The following is a 19,144-nucleotide window of genomic DNA, read 5'->3' on the forward strand; positions in this document are numbered from 1 at the left end:
CAGTTTTGTTACAGCTCAGTAATGTTTGAAATACTTGATGGATTCAAACCAAATTTCATTATGAGGTTTTACTTTCAAAACTCCTTGGACAGATTCCAGTTTTGCCATTTTCTGGCCAATTTTTATGATGCTATGACACTTATTTGAAATTGAATTTTGCATTCAGTTTCATTTCCACTCAGTAACCTTTGAAGGAACATGAAGAATGCCTTGTTTGAAAAAAAATTAATAAATCCTTAGGCAAGTTTAATCTTCACTGTTTTCTGGCTAAAGCTTGTGGAGTTATGGCCCTCTTTGTCTTAAATGTTGACTTTAGATTTTGTTTCCTCTCAATAACATATCAGTGATTTGATGGAATTAAAAAGAATCAACTTTAAAGAATAAGACTAAGATCAAGTTTGATCTTCACTGTTTGGATTTTATAATTATGGCCCTTGTTTAACTTTAATCTTGCCTTTCAGTTTCTGCTCAGTAATGTTTGTAGAACTTCGTGGATTGAAGCAAGATTTAGTACAAGGTTTCCTATTGGGAAGAACGAGGTCAGATGTGATTCATGTCATTTTCCTGCTTACTTTTACAAAGCTGTGATTATTACATTTATGTTTGCCCCACATGAGCATACTGTCATGGATATCCATATTGGTGGATGCTTTCCTAATTAACATATTTTTCATTTTCTTAAAGAGTTCTATGTACTTTGCATATTGATTTCTTCACACTATTTGTGTAGCAAAATCCCTTTCAGAAGTTTGATTCTCTAAATTTAAACCACTGTACCACTGATGAACTTTTAAGAAATGATTCCATCAAGAAATGTGACAGGACACTGTTAGAAAATAAAACTACACTAAGGAAGATAGGCTTCCAGACAAAAAAAATAAAGCAGAGAGTTTTACATGATGATGATAATCATTATCATCATGATAACAGTGACGACAACAATGATGTTAATGATCATTGTTTTGTAATTTTTGTATTTGTACACCCTACTTCATTATTTTTACACTTTTATTGTATTTTAGGTTTACCAGGCGCAGGAGGTGTTCGACAGCTCTTTATCTCTGGTTAAAGGCACTTTCTCGGCAGCTGTGTTAGGTATGTATAGACCAGCCTTTGTCAGGGCACCATGTGCATGATATAAAATGGACAGACAGCTTTTGGGGTCCATCCATTTTGTTTTCAGGCATTCATGTAACCGAAGGATATAATCGTGGAGTGACTTTGTTTCCTGGTTTATTGTTACATAGATATAAAATTATGACTTGAAACATTTTTCTGTGGCAACAAAAAACTTCTACCCAGGCCCATTTGTAGATTCTGACAGATATTGTCAGAAATATATCGGAAATTAAAACTTGTAGAGAAATTTTAAACTGATGTATTGTTAGTCACATATTTTCAAAATTCGGGAGACTTTGTCAATGCACTGGGACTAATTTGAGGTTTACTATGTGGTCTAAATCTGAAGATGAGATAACAAAAACAATCTTTTCTCCGATATTCACAGAATTTGTGGTATTTAAATAAAACGAGAGAAATTAATCAAAATTTTGGCAGAAAATAATTGGACAGTGATTGAAAAACGCTACCAACATTTACAAGTTTGCCTAATTACCTAAGATTTATTTTGAGTGAACATGATTAATTCTACATCATTTAGTTTGCAGTTAGAATTAACTGTAATTAGCCTTTTACCACAAAAAAACATCAAGACTGCTTTTTGTTGAATATGGATGCCTGCACAGGTATTTTTCAGAACTTTGGTAGGAAAATAATTTGTTCTCTTTGAATTAATGGATTTAATGGAATTTGATCCTAGCTCAGATTGGAAATTACTGCTTAACTAATCTCCTTGATATGAAGTTTTCTTAAATCTTATGCCGATCAATCAATTCAATAAATGATTTAAATTTCAAAATGTTTCTATTCAAGGCATTTACAGATGAGTATCAGTAATTTTCCCTCCACAACTATTTTGCCTAAATCTTCATCTTCCTTTGTAAATGTACATACGTTGTTTCCATATTCTTGCTTGTGTTTTTAGCATTTAACTCCAGTACATGTTAAATCTGGAATTATGATGCGTGGCATGAGGATCAATCTTGACGAGTACTACATCTTGCATTTCAATAATAGATTTTTGACATACGTTCCATATTTTACACTAAACTGACTTTGATTTAAGCTCTTTTCTTGCCAGAATCATCATACTAGGTGTTCTGCGTAACTCTTTTTTTAACCACACCTAACAATAAAAGGTTAATGTTGTCCTGCATTTCAAATTTAACTGCCTTAGATTCATTTTTTTTTTGCATTTAGCTCATGACCGCATAGGTTTTTAAAAACAATCTATGCATGCTGTTAAGCCTAGAATGATGAGGAGATGCAAATTAGATCACATTGACCTACAAATTTGAGTGAATGTTTCTTTCATGTTCATTTCTCTGGCATTGTTGAAATTTGTGTTGCAGGTTAATTTTCTTTTAGTTGTTAATGTTTGAATCTTGAAACTTGTTGATTGGATGCATCTCTGTTAGTACTACACCTTTATAATTAAAGAAGGTTACTGTGACCTACATGTTATGATCCATTGAGATAGGTTAAGTATTTGTATTCAGTTCATAATCACAGATTTTTGCATGCTATACAGTCTGGCCTACAATGAAGGCCCTTTCAGATGAGCTTAGTCAGAGGTTGGAATAAATTTTTACTCAGTGTTAATTTTTTTTTATTTATGACTATACATTATAGTGATGAGTAACCGTTGTTGGTTAACAGAGTATTTCACGTTAGTGAATATAGGAAGGAGATGAATTTCTTCTGAGGACTCAGATGTGGATACTGAAGTTTATTACTAAAGTAACCATAGTAGTCAAACTGGGTGTCACTAGAAGGTTACTCAAAGCCTCACACACTCAGTCACATCTGGCTTTCTCAAGTGGATAATGACTAGTTTCAGAAGCAGATTTTAAGAACAATGATTTATATATTTTTTTAAAGTACGAAATTGATCTCATTGACCAGAAGAACTTATAGGGATGTGTGTTATCCATCCATCCATTGAAACAAGTTTGTTATTCCTACTTATTCTAAACTACTAGGAAGATTGCAATGAAACTTTACGCACACATTCATTCCAAGGTCTAATTGGTCCAAAATTAAAATGGCGCTGCTTGGACATCCAACATATCCACCATGCAGCCATTTTGAATATAGTAGATGCAGGTTAATTGGGTCATCTTTTTATCGGGGCCGACGTTTATTTGGGACAAATCTTAAAGGACAAAATACATGTATACCTTTTTAACTCCTCCACATAATTGTGGCAGTCACTATATTGAGCCAAAGTGTTTGAGTCCCAATGTGTCCCAGTTAACTGGAATCCACTGTATTTTGTCATAGCTACTTCTCCAGAATGGAATGTCATATTAGCATGGGATCTTCACTTCTTATGATGTTGGTCCTAAATAAAAATGGTGCCAATTCTGATGCCCAATCTTGTTATTAATACTCCAATATCAACTTTTACTAAAATTCACATCGCCATGGCGTTTTCACCAGAAGACTTTTTGTCGTGTCTGATTGGGCCTAATTGAAAATGGTTCCACTCAAAAATTCAACATAGGTACCACAGTGGCCATGCTGAAAATCTCATCATTATTCCTGATGAATGGATGGTCATATCAGCATGGGGGTTTCACTGAAAGACTTCTTATGATGTCTAGTTTGTCCTAAATGAAAATGGTGTTGATCTGAAGTTCAGTGACCATCTAGACAATCATTACTTCCAAGAGTGAGAATGGCACTGATGTGATCTCCATTATGGCCATCATAGCAGCCATCTTGAAAACCTTATTGCTTCTCCTGCTGCAGGGAGGGTCGTATCAGCATGTCGTTTTTCTGGAAAGACTTAACGATGTCTTAAATAAATGGTGCCAGTTGGCATTCAGTATGGCCACCATGACAGCTAACTTAAAAAAAGTCTTATCACATCTCTACCAGGACAGAAATTCATATTTCACAAAAAAATTTCTTATGAGGTCGAAATGATCTGAAATGAAAATTAGTGCCAATCTGACATCCATTATGACTACCACTGTGACCATCTTGAAAATCTGAATGGATAGTCTTATGAGCACAAGGTTTTCACTAAAAGACTTTTTACGATATTTTGTTGACCTTATGAAAATATTGCCAATCTGATCTACAGCAGCCATCTTGAAAATCTTGCTAATACTGCTCATCTTCAATGGAAAGTGATATCTTGAAATTTGTTGTTTCCTTTACACTTCCCAAATAGATAGTTCTATAAGCATGGGGTTTTCATCAGTAGACTTCTTACGATACCTAGTTGACCCTACATGAATATGATTCCAGTTGTGCTTCCAATATTGCTGTCAGGACAACGGTTTTAAAAATCTTATTGTCATTACTCCCCGTTAATGAATGATCATTATGACATGGGGTTTTCACAGTAAGACTTCTAATGGTGTCTACTTTGTCCTAAATAAAAATGTTGCTAAGCTGACATCCTGTATGTGTACTGCAGCAGTTAATTAAGGAATATCATGTATGGTTTTGACGCTTAACAGTTAAATGATAGAAATGTATAATCTTGACTTCCTGGAAATTTGTTTTGCCCAGTAGAGGGACTGATGAATGAACTCATTATAGTAAATTCACTTTGATATTATAAAACGTAATGATTATTATGGTTGTTTTATGTCTTTCATCATATGTCACAGAGGTTAATATTTTGTTGTCACAATCACTTTATTTTGAAATTATTTTCTGCATGGTAATTAATGTTTGGAGTCATTGCTAGAGACTATGTAAATCTTAGTAGAGGTGATCTATGTAATTATTCATTATTTTGCCATTTCAGATTCCAATAGGTTGTTGTTAGGCACAGAAGAAGGTCTGTATGTGTCAGAGTTATCCAAGGATGGTAGGTTTATAGTTTTTATTTTAATCCCCTTGCACATGCACACACACGTATAGTATTGCTAAAAGACATTTGTTTGTTTTTCCACAAATAGCAGTTCGGGGACATGCTGTTAAAATTGGGAAATAATGCAAAATAAATGTAAAATGGAACTGAATCATTTTACTTGTATTTCTTATTACCTAAACTTATCTGCAGGAGGTGACATTCTGCTTCAATCATTTGTACTTTAACTGCTAATTAATCAGCAAACTTTGTTAAGTTTTAAGTATGCAAGGGTGACTGAGGTACAAACGTGCTCACCTCTACAAATCAATCACTGTGATATTTCTAATCTCATCTGCAATAGAGATGTACCAAGCATGTGGAGAGTTGCCTGGTTTTACTTATCGACCATGTTGTTTCTGAGCTGAACAAGCATGCAGGCGGTTCACTGCTTCATCAAGATGGTTGGCAAAATGGAAGGTCACATGAGCATTTGCATGCGTGTGTGTGCATGTTGAAGCCTAAAGTTTTGTATAAATTGGTATAATAATAACTTAGATCAGAATGCTGATAATAGGTTTCTTTAGCTCTACTTGTCACTGACCAGAAGGGCTTGTGGGATGGTCTATTGTCTGTTGTCTGTTGTCCATCAATCCAGTAGCACAAGTCCATTTTCACTACTACTCTTAAACTCTCTGAAGGATTGTCTTGAAACTTGCAGACACATTCATCCCACAGTATAGTTGGGTCTTAAATGAAAATCGTGCCACTCAAACATCCACTATGGACTCCACAATGGCCATTTTGAAAATCTTGTTATCACTACACCTCCTGAATGGATGGTCATATCAACACTGGATTTTCACCAGAAGACTTATTATATGTCTGGATGGTCCTGAATGAAAATGGTACAGATCTGATATACAGTATGGCCACCACAGTGGCCATCTTGAAAACCTTGTTAATGTTAATATTTCTTAATGAAAAGTAATATTGTTATGGAGTTTGCACCAGAAGACTTTTATGATGTGTAGTTGGTTCTGCTGTCCAATACGACCACCACAGTGGCAGTCTTGAAAATATTGTTATCACTGCTGTTTACTTTTAGTAATTAACTTACGATGTTTTCATTGGTCCTAATGGTGTCATTCAGATATTTAATTTGACTGTTACAGTGACCATCTTGAAAATCTTATCCCTTTTTCTTGTCACACCAAAAAAAAAGTCTTATCATCGTGCTACAGAATGTCATGTCAAGATGGGTTTAACTAATGTTAGATCAAAAATGGGGTAACAGAAAGCCGTATCAACATGGGGGTTTGGAAAGTTATATCAACATGGTGTTACGTAAAGTCGTATCAACATGGGGTAACAGAAAGTCATAACATGGAGTTATTATAAGTTAATCAACATGGAGTTATGCAAAGTCATAAGAACATTGGGTTATGGAAAGTCATATCAACATGGGGTTTCCACCAGAAGACTTCTTAGGGTCATAAGGCTATTATTCAATATGTCCACCACAGCTAATTTGAAAAAAAATGTTAACACTGAAGAATATCATAGATGGTTTCAACACTCAGCAGTTAAAAGGAAGAAATGGTCATATCTTGAGTTCCCGGAAATTGTTTTCAGCCAGTAAAGAGCAGATCCCTTTGAGGGACTGTTGGATTTAAACTTGATGTAGATCTTCATGTCCAGTTTAAATAACATGTACTTTTTTTAATTAATATACAACTGCAAGAAATTGTAAATTACAAACATGTTTTGATTATTGGAATTTAGATAGATTATTGTTTTAAAAGTATAGTCAGGTGGATATTAGATCATGCGAGAAAATCAGTTATTGACTGATATTTTAGTAAGTTATGTAATATAATTTTTAATTTTTTTAAGTTTACCTGAAGAAGTATGTAAAATGTATGTGTTTGTATTCTCTTACAGTTTTAATAAGAATCGGTGATAAAAGTGAGAAGAAACCAGTATACCAAGTAGAACTTGTCCCTGAAGAACAGCTGGTAATTTTTATTAGTGGTAAGTCAGCATTTATTTGTACATTAGATTAAATAATATCATTGGAATGTAAACATAACAGAACACATGATATTTTTACATGCAAACTACTGAGACAGTCCTCAGATTTGTAAATCTCTGGTATAGTCTTGACTGCAATAACAAATGATGAATTATAGGTATCACTTTTTCAGCAGAAATGATACTGACAGCATCAACTGTTAAGATTTTGATGTTTTGCAATCATATTCATTTGGATTACATCATAACGTGGTTCATGTTTCACAGAACCATTGTTTGATGAGGCAAGAGACATTCCACATAACCATTGTTTTAATTAAACGTTCCATGAGCACAATTGTTTTAAATAGGCACACACAAGATTTTCCATGGAACCATTGTTTTGATTATTGACACCCAAGCTGTTTCACAGAACCATTTGTCTGATCAGGCACAGAGGAGACATTACACATAACCATTCATTTGATTAGTTTATTGCTATCTGATGTAAACTGTCAGAGTTGTCTTCTTTGTCTTACTACAGTTTGATAAAAGTGTTTAATGATAATTCTTTTGTTTCTAGGAAAACAGAGACATATCAAATTATTACACCAGTCGGCCCTGGAGGGCTATGAAACAGATGCTGTGAAAATCCTTGAAACTAAAGGCTGCCAGGCCTTCTGTTGTGCCAGGAGTAGCCAAGGGACTAGTTATTTGTGTGTTGCTATCAAAAGGACTATACAAGTGTACGAACTAGTAAAAAGTCGCCCAAAGTATAGGAAATTAAAAGACATTCAGGTGCCAGGTCAGGTGCAGTTTATAGAGCTCATGGAGGATAGACTGTGTGTGGGCTTCCAGTCTTCTTTTGCCATTCATGCTTTACAAGGAGATGCTGCACCCACAAGTAAGTTTCATCTACAGCAAGTAAATGTATATATGGGCATCATTGTATACATGACAACATGAATATCTGCAGTGTAATATAGTAAAATTTGTATGCTCCTTCTAATGACATAAGTGGAATCAGGAAAGAAAATAAACATATAATCAGATATGGGATAGGGAAATAACACTCTCTGGACCAGGATTTGTGGGCAGGAACTTGACAAGACATTGTTTCTACTCGCAAATTAATGTATAGTCATATGTGACTTGAACCCAAACACCATTACCTGTGGACCATAAACCAATGCTATCGCTGGTACAAGTGTGAACATTTGTGATTTGCCTGTACATGGCAGTTTTAAGTCATGATGTGCATCATTTCTGGGTCACTAAATGTCGCATGCAAATTCAAGTCATTATAACTTTAGCATTTTTCAACCATTTTTCATGAAATGTTCTGTATGCACTTAACAATTAACCCTAATTCAGACTGTGTTAGCTTAAAATATTTTGTATATACTGTCCTGTGCTTCTGAGTTTGCTATGGTTATATCTACCCTGGCAGTAGCCAACTTCTGAGATTTCCATATACCACACCATTACGTACAATCACTTCTGATAGTCCCACCTTTATTTGGAGAAAAATGTAAGACATAGTGATGCTAATGTTAGTATTTAAAATTAATTAAAATTATTTTAAGTTATTTATGAAAACAAGTGTTAAAGCTTTTATGCAGGTCAATAACTCCAAATAAGGTGACATACAGTCATGGGACTGTTATTTTTTATGTCTCGACTTTTCATAGAAAATTGTTCCTTCATAACGAAAACAAGAAGTTTAACTGTCAGTAAATTATTGCCTGAGAGCATTGCAATAACTAGTTCTGCAAACAATTGAGAATATAAATTTGTCAGATCTAAGTTTGGATCAAGTAAATTTGCTCTGATGACAAAGAAAATGAATAAACATTGCTTTCACACTGCTATTACACCATTATATGTTGCCTTTATTGTTGTAGCTTTAATTAGTCCAGATGACAACTCCCTCCAGTTTCTTGTACATAGTCCTGTAGACTCCATGCTGGCCGTGGAATTGCGTCATGACGAGTATCTTCTAGCATTTAGTGGTAAGAACAAAATCTTTGGATTCAGTATGTGTCATGTTTAATATTAATTAGTTCCTAGAATATAAGATATACTGTAATATATATGCCTCATGTTTGTTGTTAGCTTATTAACCCCTGGAGGTTTTTGTTGTTTTTGCCTGAAATGCAAGTAGGAAACACATTTTGGGGGCTTTTTCTGAATACATCCTAATACATTGACTTCCAAGAGATTTCCCATTAGCCTATGCCTAAGTTGTGTTAGAAACATCATTTTCCATTGGTTATTTTGCTTGCGCATGAGCAAATGGGTAAAATTTGGAGTTCTCTTCTTTTTTTTTTTCTTCTTTTTTTTCTGAATGGACCCATCATTTTTGTATCGAGACCACTCTTCATTCCAAATGCCCACCTTATCCTACTTTTTGTGCAAAGGTTCACCTGTCTGGATGCAGTTCAGACCAGTCTGCCTTAGATCTGAGGCCGAAAAGACTAAAATCCAAACACAAAATGGGATTCTGACCACGGGTGAATTTTGGGTATTTAAAAAAAAAGGGTAAAAAAAAGATTTGGTTTTTCCCTCAGTATTTTGTAGTGCAACTAAAACGTCCAGATTATTTGGTATCATTGTAGAGCTACATCTGTCTACCTTTCTATAATACCACCCACTTTAGTGTATAATACATGACCCTGATGCTACAAATCTCGGCAGTAAGCTGCTAACTCCTGCCACGTAAATGCGGTGCCAGGGGTTAATGAGTTAATTTGTTTCTAGAATGTTAGATATACCGTACTATAATTTTTCATGTTTTGATGTTAATTAGTTCCTAGAATGTAAGATTTACCATAGAGCTAGTGATTTTAAAGGACATAAAATTAAAACACTTTTGGTAAGTCCATCTTAGTGATTGCAAGTTTAGATAGTGTTTCTTTTAGCAGCAATTATCTGATGTTGTACTTCATACATCTAATGGTTTTTTTAAAATTATTTTATTCACATGTTCTGTGCAAGAGAAAAAAATATCACATCAGTTTTGATTGGAGCTGTTCATTGGAATTAGAAACAGTAGTGCTTCCAGCCCTGTCATTATCTTGATTGATTACTCTGCATGGCATGACGAGTTTTTAATAATTTTGTTTCTAGCTGTGGTTAAGTTGTGTCCCTGTGAAGTCCTTTCTCACGCTGTCAGTAAAAACGTGATTAATAAATTCTTTCCAACAGTTATGTAGCTATGTATTTGTATACCATTCCCAAAAATAAAGTACTGAGAGGAATGCAAAAGCATATACTTTGGATAAGGTTGTATCATTACTTCGTGATTTTCACCTCACATGCAGAGAATGAATCATTTATTTCCATGTCAGCTACCTTGCTGTGTCTTTAGAAAATGCACCTGGCTGAAATGGGTATGATCTAACCAAGCATTGCATTATAAGTGCCATTAAAAGCCGACCATCAACTGAAGCATTTTATTTAACTTAAATTTCTCCAATGCTTAAATAACACACGGTCATATAATTGATAGATAAAACTTTCGTGGAATTCCTTTCTTTTCTACAACTAAGAAATAATGTCATTTCAGTTTTTGAATTTTTACTTAATAGAAAACTGCATGATTTCTATATGTTTACTGTAATATAATGCAAATAGTGTTATGAAAATGAATGGTCTCCTATTTCTAAATGCATTTAAACCAGTCATATATGTATCAGAACATCTCTTTTTTTTTTTCAGTCATGACTATGATTAAAATATTGCTACTGAATACCTCATGGTTTGTCTTTAGAACCCTGGCATAAAATTTACAACCCGGTTTCTGGACTCCAGGATCACAGAATATCAGTTATGTTAGAGACACTTTTTATCTGCCCACCATTTGGCAAAGCATATTAAGTTATAATATTGTGCATTCATCAGTCGGTTTCCATATTTGTTCTACATAATAACTTTAGTTGTCTGACACGTACAGTTATCAAAATCTGTGGATGGCTTGCATACAAGGTAAGGAAGAACCATGTCATTTTCGGGGTCCAACAGTACCACAAGGAATAAAAATGGTTATCGCTTGATAGCATTAGTTGTATATAACATACCTGGAGCATGCATTCTGGATGGCTTACAGTTGGGTTAAGGAAGAAGCCTTTTATTTGAGGTACATGGTCAAGTTTACTTTAATATAAAGAAGAAAAACATTTCCTACACAAGTTCTCTATCTACAGTTACTAAACTTGGTGTATATTATGCACATGGGGCAGGAAAGAACCCTATCAGTTTCAGTATCAAAAGGCCAAAGGTCTAGGTCATTGACTGGAAGAATAAAAATATTTTCCACACACTAATAATAGTCGTACAGTCATGAACATGGAAGAAAGCTTTGTGGATGGCTTGCACCAATGGTAAGGAAGAAATTTATCAATTTGGGGTAAAAATTCAAGGTCACTGACTGCATGCATTAATGAAATAGGTTTCTGCACAATGACATAAATTTTGCATCACTTCCCTGGACCAGATTTTGTGAATGGCTTATGCTGGAGGTAAGGAAGAGGCCTTTCAATTTTGGGGTCAAAATATCATCATTAAGGTCACTTTGAATGTGGAAAAATGTTGCACGCAAATTTCATTTACCTATGTATAGAACTATTAAGAATGTGCAGGCACATGATATGCCTTTCACAGAACTGTTGATTATTGTTTTTGGAAAATGTTAAGATGCTGTTCTAAGTCTATTTATACTTCTCTCTTTCTCCTCCAGTTTGTGCTTTGTTTGTGGATAGCTGTGGTAGACGAAGTCGGCCTACAGAAATCATGTGGCCGGCCCCACCAACTTCAGTCAGTAAGTTGATAGATTTACACATGTGCATATTTGTAAAGATGGTAGATTTTATAAAACTCGTGTGTGTGTGATTGTGTGTATACACACACACACATATACACATATATATATGTAAATATTTTACAAAATGAACATAACCAGCACATAAAATTATTGACCAGTTTCGCTTTATTGTTTCTTCGACTGAATTAGTATTATTGATTACGTCATTAAATACATTCTTTTTCTGTGTGATCAGTGATTTAAACATGACATAAACATGTTTTAAATTTACTGCACATTATTTATTTATTAACCATGCTATAAAAAAATTCTTATGATATTGTTTTTATCACTTTTTCATTATTTTATATTTATAAATTTGAACAACATTGAATTATTGTTAAATAATTGCACAAGGGGACATAATTCAGATTTCACACTTTAAATGAACAAAGTTCAAAAGAATTAACATATTTTGTATTACTAATTAGAGACTGGCAAATAAAATATTTCAAAAATTGTAAATCTATAAGATAGTGATCAGTCTTCATTGTTTTATCAATTCAGAATTATAAATTCATTGTACATAATAAAAAGTAATAAAACTTTACCTCAAATTATTAATAAAGTGTAATATAGTAAAATCCCTTCTGCTAACAAAAAGTGATCTCGCAAGACAGGTGGTCTTGTAACAGTTTTATGCATGATTACTATTTTTCAAAATCAAAATGCAGCAGGTTTGAGAAGGGAAACATCCACAATTTCTGTTAATGCATTTTATTCATTATTCTTACTTCTTATCAATATATTGCAATTGTTTCATCACAGAAGTAATTTTATTTGATAATAAAGAGATATGTCTCTCATAAAACATTAAAAATGGTCAGTGGTATTTATCTCAATTTTCGCAATGCAGCCATGCATAGCAGTGTTTTAGAGCAAGCCCTTTACCAGCACTTAAAAGTGTTATTAATAAACACCTAAACGATCAAGAGCAGACTGGTCTTGGTTTGTAATTTCTTGCAACTAGTGTGGGAAGTGTCATGAAATGAATTCAAGAAAACCATGCACATGATTGAATTTAGGTTATAAATGTCATCAACTTACTTCTGTAATGCATGCTTGTGGATCTTTAGAGATTTTTCAGCCTCTGTATTCAAACTGTATGCGGTGTGATTATATAATTGGTAAGCTTAATTTGAAGAACATTTTTTTAGTCCCATCAATGAAAAATAAGAAGGAAAGGGTTTGATAAAATATAATGTTGATATACCTTTGTCAGATGTTATGTTCAATACAGTTGTGTCTGTTTGGATGAGAAAAGGTAAAATTGTACCAACATAAAATATTCAATATTTTTATTAAAAAAATACCTTGGAGCCTATGATATAATTCCATAATCTAATCATGATATTTCACTTTTCTATTTCAGGTTACAATAAACCCTACCTCATCTGTTACACTGAAAATGCAGTGTTTGTGTATATAGCTGAGACTGGTGATTGGGTCCAAACAATCTGTTTGAAAACGGTAAAATATAACATTCAGATCCTGAGGAGTCTAAAAATAATTATTTTGATTTGGGGGTCTTCTCTTTTTTGGATTGTTTTTATATCTTTTCCTAACACAAAATACAAAACACTTTAACCTAAATTCAGATGTTATGCTTCTGGTAAATCTGGGTCTCTGAAATTAAGCAGTCGAGGATTAGAACTCCCAAAACTCAAGAGAGGTCTATGATTCTAATTTGAACCGGCCTTGACAGAAGCTTAACTTTGGTATTTTGGTATCCATGTGCATGCCCTGACATCCAAACCCAAGTATTACCGGAATGTTAATGTTATTTCCTTTCCATTTATTTCAATACCATGTTTAAAATTATGGATTTGAAAAAGAACTTTACAATGCACACATCTTAATCAATGCCTTCATATATGGAAGCTTTTTTGTGGGTGGCCAGTTTTCAGAATAAGGATCATCGATTCCCCTCATTTTAAATGGTTACACTTGTTTTCATGTTTAGCATTACTTGAAATCTTAAAATACATATATGTTTACCCGCATTTGAACTTCCTTTCATCAAACTTTTGAATTGAGAGATTATTAACTCGTTCATCCCCCGGAGACTTTTGTCATTTTCACTTGAAATGGGGGTAGGAAATGCATTTTGGAGGTTAATTCTGAATACATTCAAACTCATCTGCTTCTAAGAGTCTTTTGCTTAGACTGATTGCAAGTTGTGCTAGAAAAATTGTTTTTAATTGGCTATTTGGCTTGCGCATGTGCAGAAGGGTAAAAGTTGTAGTTCCTTTTTTTTTTTGTTCATTGGACCCACCATTTTTTACTCCTGGCCACTTCTTACTCCCATTCCTTTGATCCTACTTTTGGCAAAGGTTCACCAGTCTGTGTGCAGTTCAGAACGGTCTGCCTTAGATCACAAGCCAAAAAGTCTCAAATCTGGACACAAAATCAGATTCTGACAACAGATGAATTTTGGTGTTTAAAAAATCGGGCCTGAAAAGATGTTTTCCTCTCTGCATTTGGTAATGCAAGTACAAAGTCCAGATTATTTGGTATCATTATAGAGCCACATCTGTCTGCTTTATTGTGAAACCAGCCACTTTGGTTATCTTAAATGACCTTGACACTACAGATTTTGAAAGTAGGGTACTGCCTCTTCACACTTACAGGCAGGATTAGGGCTGAATGAGTTAATGAGATATTGGCATGTACAAATTGTTTTATGTAATTCTGTATGCAAAGATTGTGTAAGAATACAGGACATAAATTTCATCATTAAGAAGCTTTTTAATGTAGATTTTGGATTCGCTTTTGACTTTTTGTAACCAGAAAGTGGAGCTGAACCCACAAAGTATGTAATGTCATTGACCTTGTTTAATTGTATTCAAATGGAAACCAAGATTTTGTATTACAGTTGTAAGGCCTGAAATTAGTAGATACTATACAGGTTATTGCATTGTGATTGTACATTCTGAAGAGAACTAACATATTATCACATACTAACAATTCACAATCCTATAAATGCAGTATTATAAACAATGTGGAAACTTGTCCATTCCAGACAAAGCCCCTAAGTAGGGATGGCTCTCTAAATTTGATCAACAATCCAGACTCTCTCCACATAGTCTATTTCAAAGACCAGCATCAAGGTAAGTTGGACTGTAACTTGTATCTTTCCATCAGAATGCATAAATAATACTGTTTCATCATTTTAATGTGGATTGTTATGCAAAATTAGGCCTAATGTTTCATAGTTGGTTTCAGTGTTGGATATAATGTTTTTATCTTCCACCACAACAGTAGTTAAGGCACATAATGCTTGTCCATCCATTAGTCTATCTGTCACACCTTGGTTAACTTTGCATTTCTGTCATTTCAGGGACTATATTTGGACATCAGTTTTTCATGATTACATTTCAAATTTATTGTTGATCCCACTCTAGTGGAAGCTTGACATACAGTTTACTTTAGCATCATTGTGTGTCAGTTCATACATCTGTCACACCTTGATTAACTTTGCATTTCTGTCATTTCAGGGACTATATTTGGACATCAGTTTTTCATGATTACATTTCAAATTTATTGTTGATCCCACTCTAGTGGAAGCTTGACATACAGTTTACATCAGCATCATTGTGTGTCAGTTCATACATCTGTCCACATCCTTGATTTTCCATAGTGTTAATTTTTAATTTGTTAAATGAAAGGTACAATTTATGAGAAGTCTGTTGATTAAAATGTAAGGAAGAATGCTGTCTTAAGAACAGTTGAAACCCTAATGAAGTTGAGAGTGCAAGTTGGTGCTAATTTCAATGAAGAATTTTAGTTAAAAAAATTGTGCAAGATGTTAAGAAACAAGCATTTATATGTTTTATTCCACACGTTGAATGCAGTTCCAATCATTAAAAGCAAGATCAGAATCATTGGAGATAAGGTTTGTAAATTTATATATATGTATATCATTAGAAGGTATGTCGGGCTCCACATTGGGATTATGGCTACAGTTTAGTGTTTTGAAGTTTTCCATCTTTTTTTCACTTCCAGTGTGTTTTTCAAAAGCATTTTGAAATTGATGAAACTTGTCATACATTTCATATATTACATAGCATATATACGTACATGTTGTGAGCCACTCTCTAACTTGAAAGGTAATCAAGATGCAATTTGTACTGCGTATGTGTGTGCGTATGTATGTATGTATGTATATATATATATATATATACAAAGCCCCTAAGTATTGTTGACTACATTCTGGGTCTCATCTTCAGCTTATTGTCTTGATGCTATGTGTTGAATTTTTTCATACCACTTTCCATTTTTTTCCCCTTCATTTTTCAGCTATTTGAGTGGAAGGAATGAAACTTGGTATAATAAAATATCAACACTAATGAGATTGTTTCACACAACCTAGGGTCAAGGTCCATGTCAGTAATTTTGGTTTCAGTCACATTTACCCTCTTTTGGACAAATGGGTTGAACTTAGTATACTTACAAATTGTCATTGTGTTGCATTGCACATTTGGGGTCTTGTCCTCAAGGTCAAGGTTAAAGGTCAGCATTTTAAGATTTGTTTCTGCATTAAAAATTGTTTGAGGTATTATGAATGAGCCATGTTACACTTAGGCTTTTCGGGTTTTTTTGGTGTCTTGTATATCACAGCCAATTAATTTACCTCTTTTCTGCACCTTTTATCTAATGCTTTTAAAGAGGGCAGTGAAAGTTGGTCACCTCACACTAACTTTATAGCATTGTCTTGCAGTCCATAGTCACACTTTATTCTTTTGTGGCATCAACATGGTAAGCAGTGGACAAAAATTCACTGAATTTGTTTGTTTGACCTTTCAGATGAGGACAAATTGAATCTCGCAGAGTTGTTCAAGGGAAGGAGTGTAAACCGAAACAAGCGGCGGTTCTCCTTCAAAACACGCGACGATGATCGGGGTACAAAAGGGTATGTGTTACTTACCCTGGTAAAGACCATTGGTTCTTACATATGTTTAGTTCTAGTAATATATTCTTAACCTTGCATTTTTTCAGGAATGGTTTCCCTAACATGAAATGTGGGAGCAAAGACTATATTTACATAAATATATGCTAATTTTATTATTGAAAAAAATTTAAAGCAGCAATACATTACTTGTCACATGAAATTGCTTACTTGCCAAGATCCCCATCATTCAAACTCAGAATTAAAAACCTCCCATTATCTGGAACATTGTAGAAAAACTAGAACAGAGAGAACCCAGAACTAGTCTGACAACAATGCCATCAGCTTATTTGGGTTACTCTGCCTTTTTGTTGGAAGCTTATAACTCCAAGACATTCAGTTGGATTCAAAAAATTGCCTTTAATTTTGTTTCCATTAGTTTTTCACCAAATTATTCTAATTTTTCATTTTAAAAGAGTGATTATCCCCTCAGTCCTTGCATTATTTGACTTTATTGTGCAATTTTCATCTTGTGGTGCTCTTCTCACTTTGGCTGCATCAAAAATAAGAAAGGGTAGTAAGTGGATCTTGTTGAGCACTCCACTGTTACTTTGGCAACCATCATTGCCAGGTGGATTGTCCTTGCTATTTAGAGAGCCTGTCAGTCTTACTGAGTGAATTCCTCAATCATGAGATGAAAAGCCCATAAAGTTAGAGCTGTCATTACTTCATTGGTCAGTGTTAATCATTTTGCATTGGAGAATATTAAGAAAGCCATTTGGCAATCACAACTTTCTCCTCTTTTTACCATCAGTTTTTGGCACACCAGAGCAAAGCCATATTTTCCTTAGGCCCGGTAGTTACAGCACAAAACGTGGCTAAATCTGCTGCCAGTTTTACAGTAGTGGACACCCCTGTTGTAATGGCGAGTATATCACCATTTTGCCAGTTTTTTAGACCATCACCTTCCCTCCAATCTGCCAAATTCAGCAAGGTATTGGTGAATGGTAGTTATAATGAGGGTAGGGGTGGGGTGTAAAACTAAATTCAGGAATGTAGTTCCTACCTGTCACTATAACAAGAACCCTACCATCCTGCTTTCATGATCCAAGCTTAGACTGAATCCCACTCGAAGTGGAAGAATATCCTGCATGAGCAAGGCTAGGTTTTCTCTCTTCTTGATTTATAAAATGTTGTATATAATGGGAAATTGGAATTGAGAGCTAGGAGGATGGGACTTTATGTCCCAGAAGGTAACCAAGGCATCGGTAACAGGTAAGCATTACCTTATTGAAATTAGTTTTATACCCAGCAAAAAATTTTTTTTTGAAAAATGATTATTATAAAGCAATTAATTGTAAACTGCATTTTTAAAACTTTTTTAAATTTCAAAAATCCCAATTACACACAAATGTCATGTTAAATAGAACAATATTTTATGTGATGCAGATACATTTTTTGCATAATATTATTTGCACAAGTAACGAGCACATATTAAATTCAGTAGGCAATGCTCTTATCCTACATAGAGCTTTTAATTAAGAAAATAATGAGTCTGCTCATAAGGGAACATAAGATTGTTTTATTTTATGGAATTGGCTTGGTTCCAACAATTGATACCCAAGAAACTCTCAAACCAGTTTGAAGCACATTACACAGTTACTTTTTATTTTGCCCAATCCAAAACACATTTGGCAGAAGCAAGAGATGGAGTTATTGAGTTGTAAGATATTTTATGTAACTGGTATATCCATAGATTAACCTAATAGCAGCATAAATCAAGCTTATGATGTTTATGAACATATATATATATATATATATATATATATATATATATATATATATATATAATTTGCTGCTGTTATGAATTTACTCAAGGCATGTTGCTGTAGGAAAACTATAGTTATTGAAGAAAGGATATATTGTGTAGTAGCTGTTTCTCTGTACAGCAGTATGTTGAACCCAAATCAATATGAGCTCCAAAGCATAAAAACTACTGGACTTGGAGTCAGGATATTTTGCACATTTTATCATGGTCATGAGAAGACCTGAACTCCAGGACCTTACAGCCAGTTCTTTTTAATAAATATTTTATTTTATTTTTGGTAAATAGACTTTCTGGGGGGAAAAAATCCTATAAATACACACACGAGGTAGATAACCTGTTTTGATTTCCAAGTCTCAACAGTAATTTTTAAATTTTCTTCCAAACACATTTTTGGACTTTAAAAAAAACAACTGTTTACGCTCAAGCTTTGTAAGCAGAGTGTAAGATAATTCTTGCAAGTTAGACAAATGAAATTTAGTATGCATAAATAGATGACCTGATTAGATAATCATGTTGTTATAGCATTTGTTCACAATTTGTAGTTTTTTTCTTTTTTTGAACCTTTTTTAAATATCAGCAGTGGGGGATTATGTGTTTTAAAAATGCAAATCAGGTTCTGCTGAT

General features: G+C 34.0%; 1 protein-coding gene across 5 annotated transcripts in view; it reads left to right on the plus strand.

The window, feature by feature from the left end:
- Positions 1-19,144, plus strand: part of LOC149805431 (serine/threonine-protein kinase MRCK alpha-like) — a 183,280-nt gene that overhangs the window by 119,769 nt on the left and 44,367 nt on the right. For all 5 annotated transcript variants that reach the window (XM_089950010.1, XM_089950011.1, XM_089950013.1 and 2 more), the window contains exons 31-39: positions 1,023-1,095; positions 4,886-4,948; positions 6,875-6,964; positions 7,527-7,847; positions 8,848-8,955; positions 11,682-11,762; positions 13,177-13,274; positions 14,827-14,914; positions 16,611-16,716. In XM_089950010.1, coding sequence (XP_089806136.1) covers positions 1,023-1,095; positions 4,886-4,948; positions 6,875-6,964; positions 7,527-7,847; positions 8,848-8,955; positions 11,682-11,762; positions 13,177-13,274; positions 14,827-14,914; positions 16,611-16,716 — 1,028 coding nt within the window. The remainder of the gene's footprint in view (positions 1-1,022; positions 1,096-4,885; positions 4,949-6,874; positions 6,965-7,526; positions 7,848-8,847; positions 8,956-11,681; positions 11,763-13,176; positions 13,275-14,826; positions 14,915-16,610; positions 16,717-19,144) is intronic.

This window comes from Sinohyriopsis cumingii, chromosome 2 (genome assembly GCF_028554795.1).
Source record: "Sinohyriopsis cumingii isolate HCF-2022 chromosome 2, ASM2855479v2, whole genome shotgun sequence".
NCBI classification, from domain to species: Eukaryota; Metazoa; Mollusca; class Bivalvia; order Unionida; family Unionidae; genus Sinohyriopsis; species Sinohyriopsis cumingii.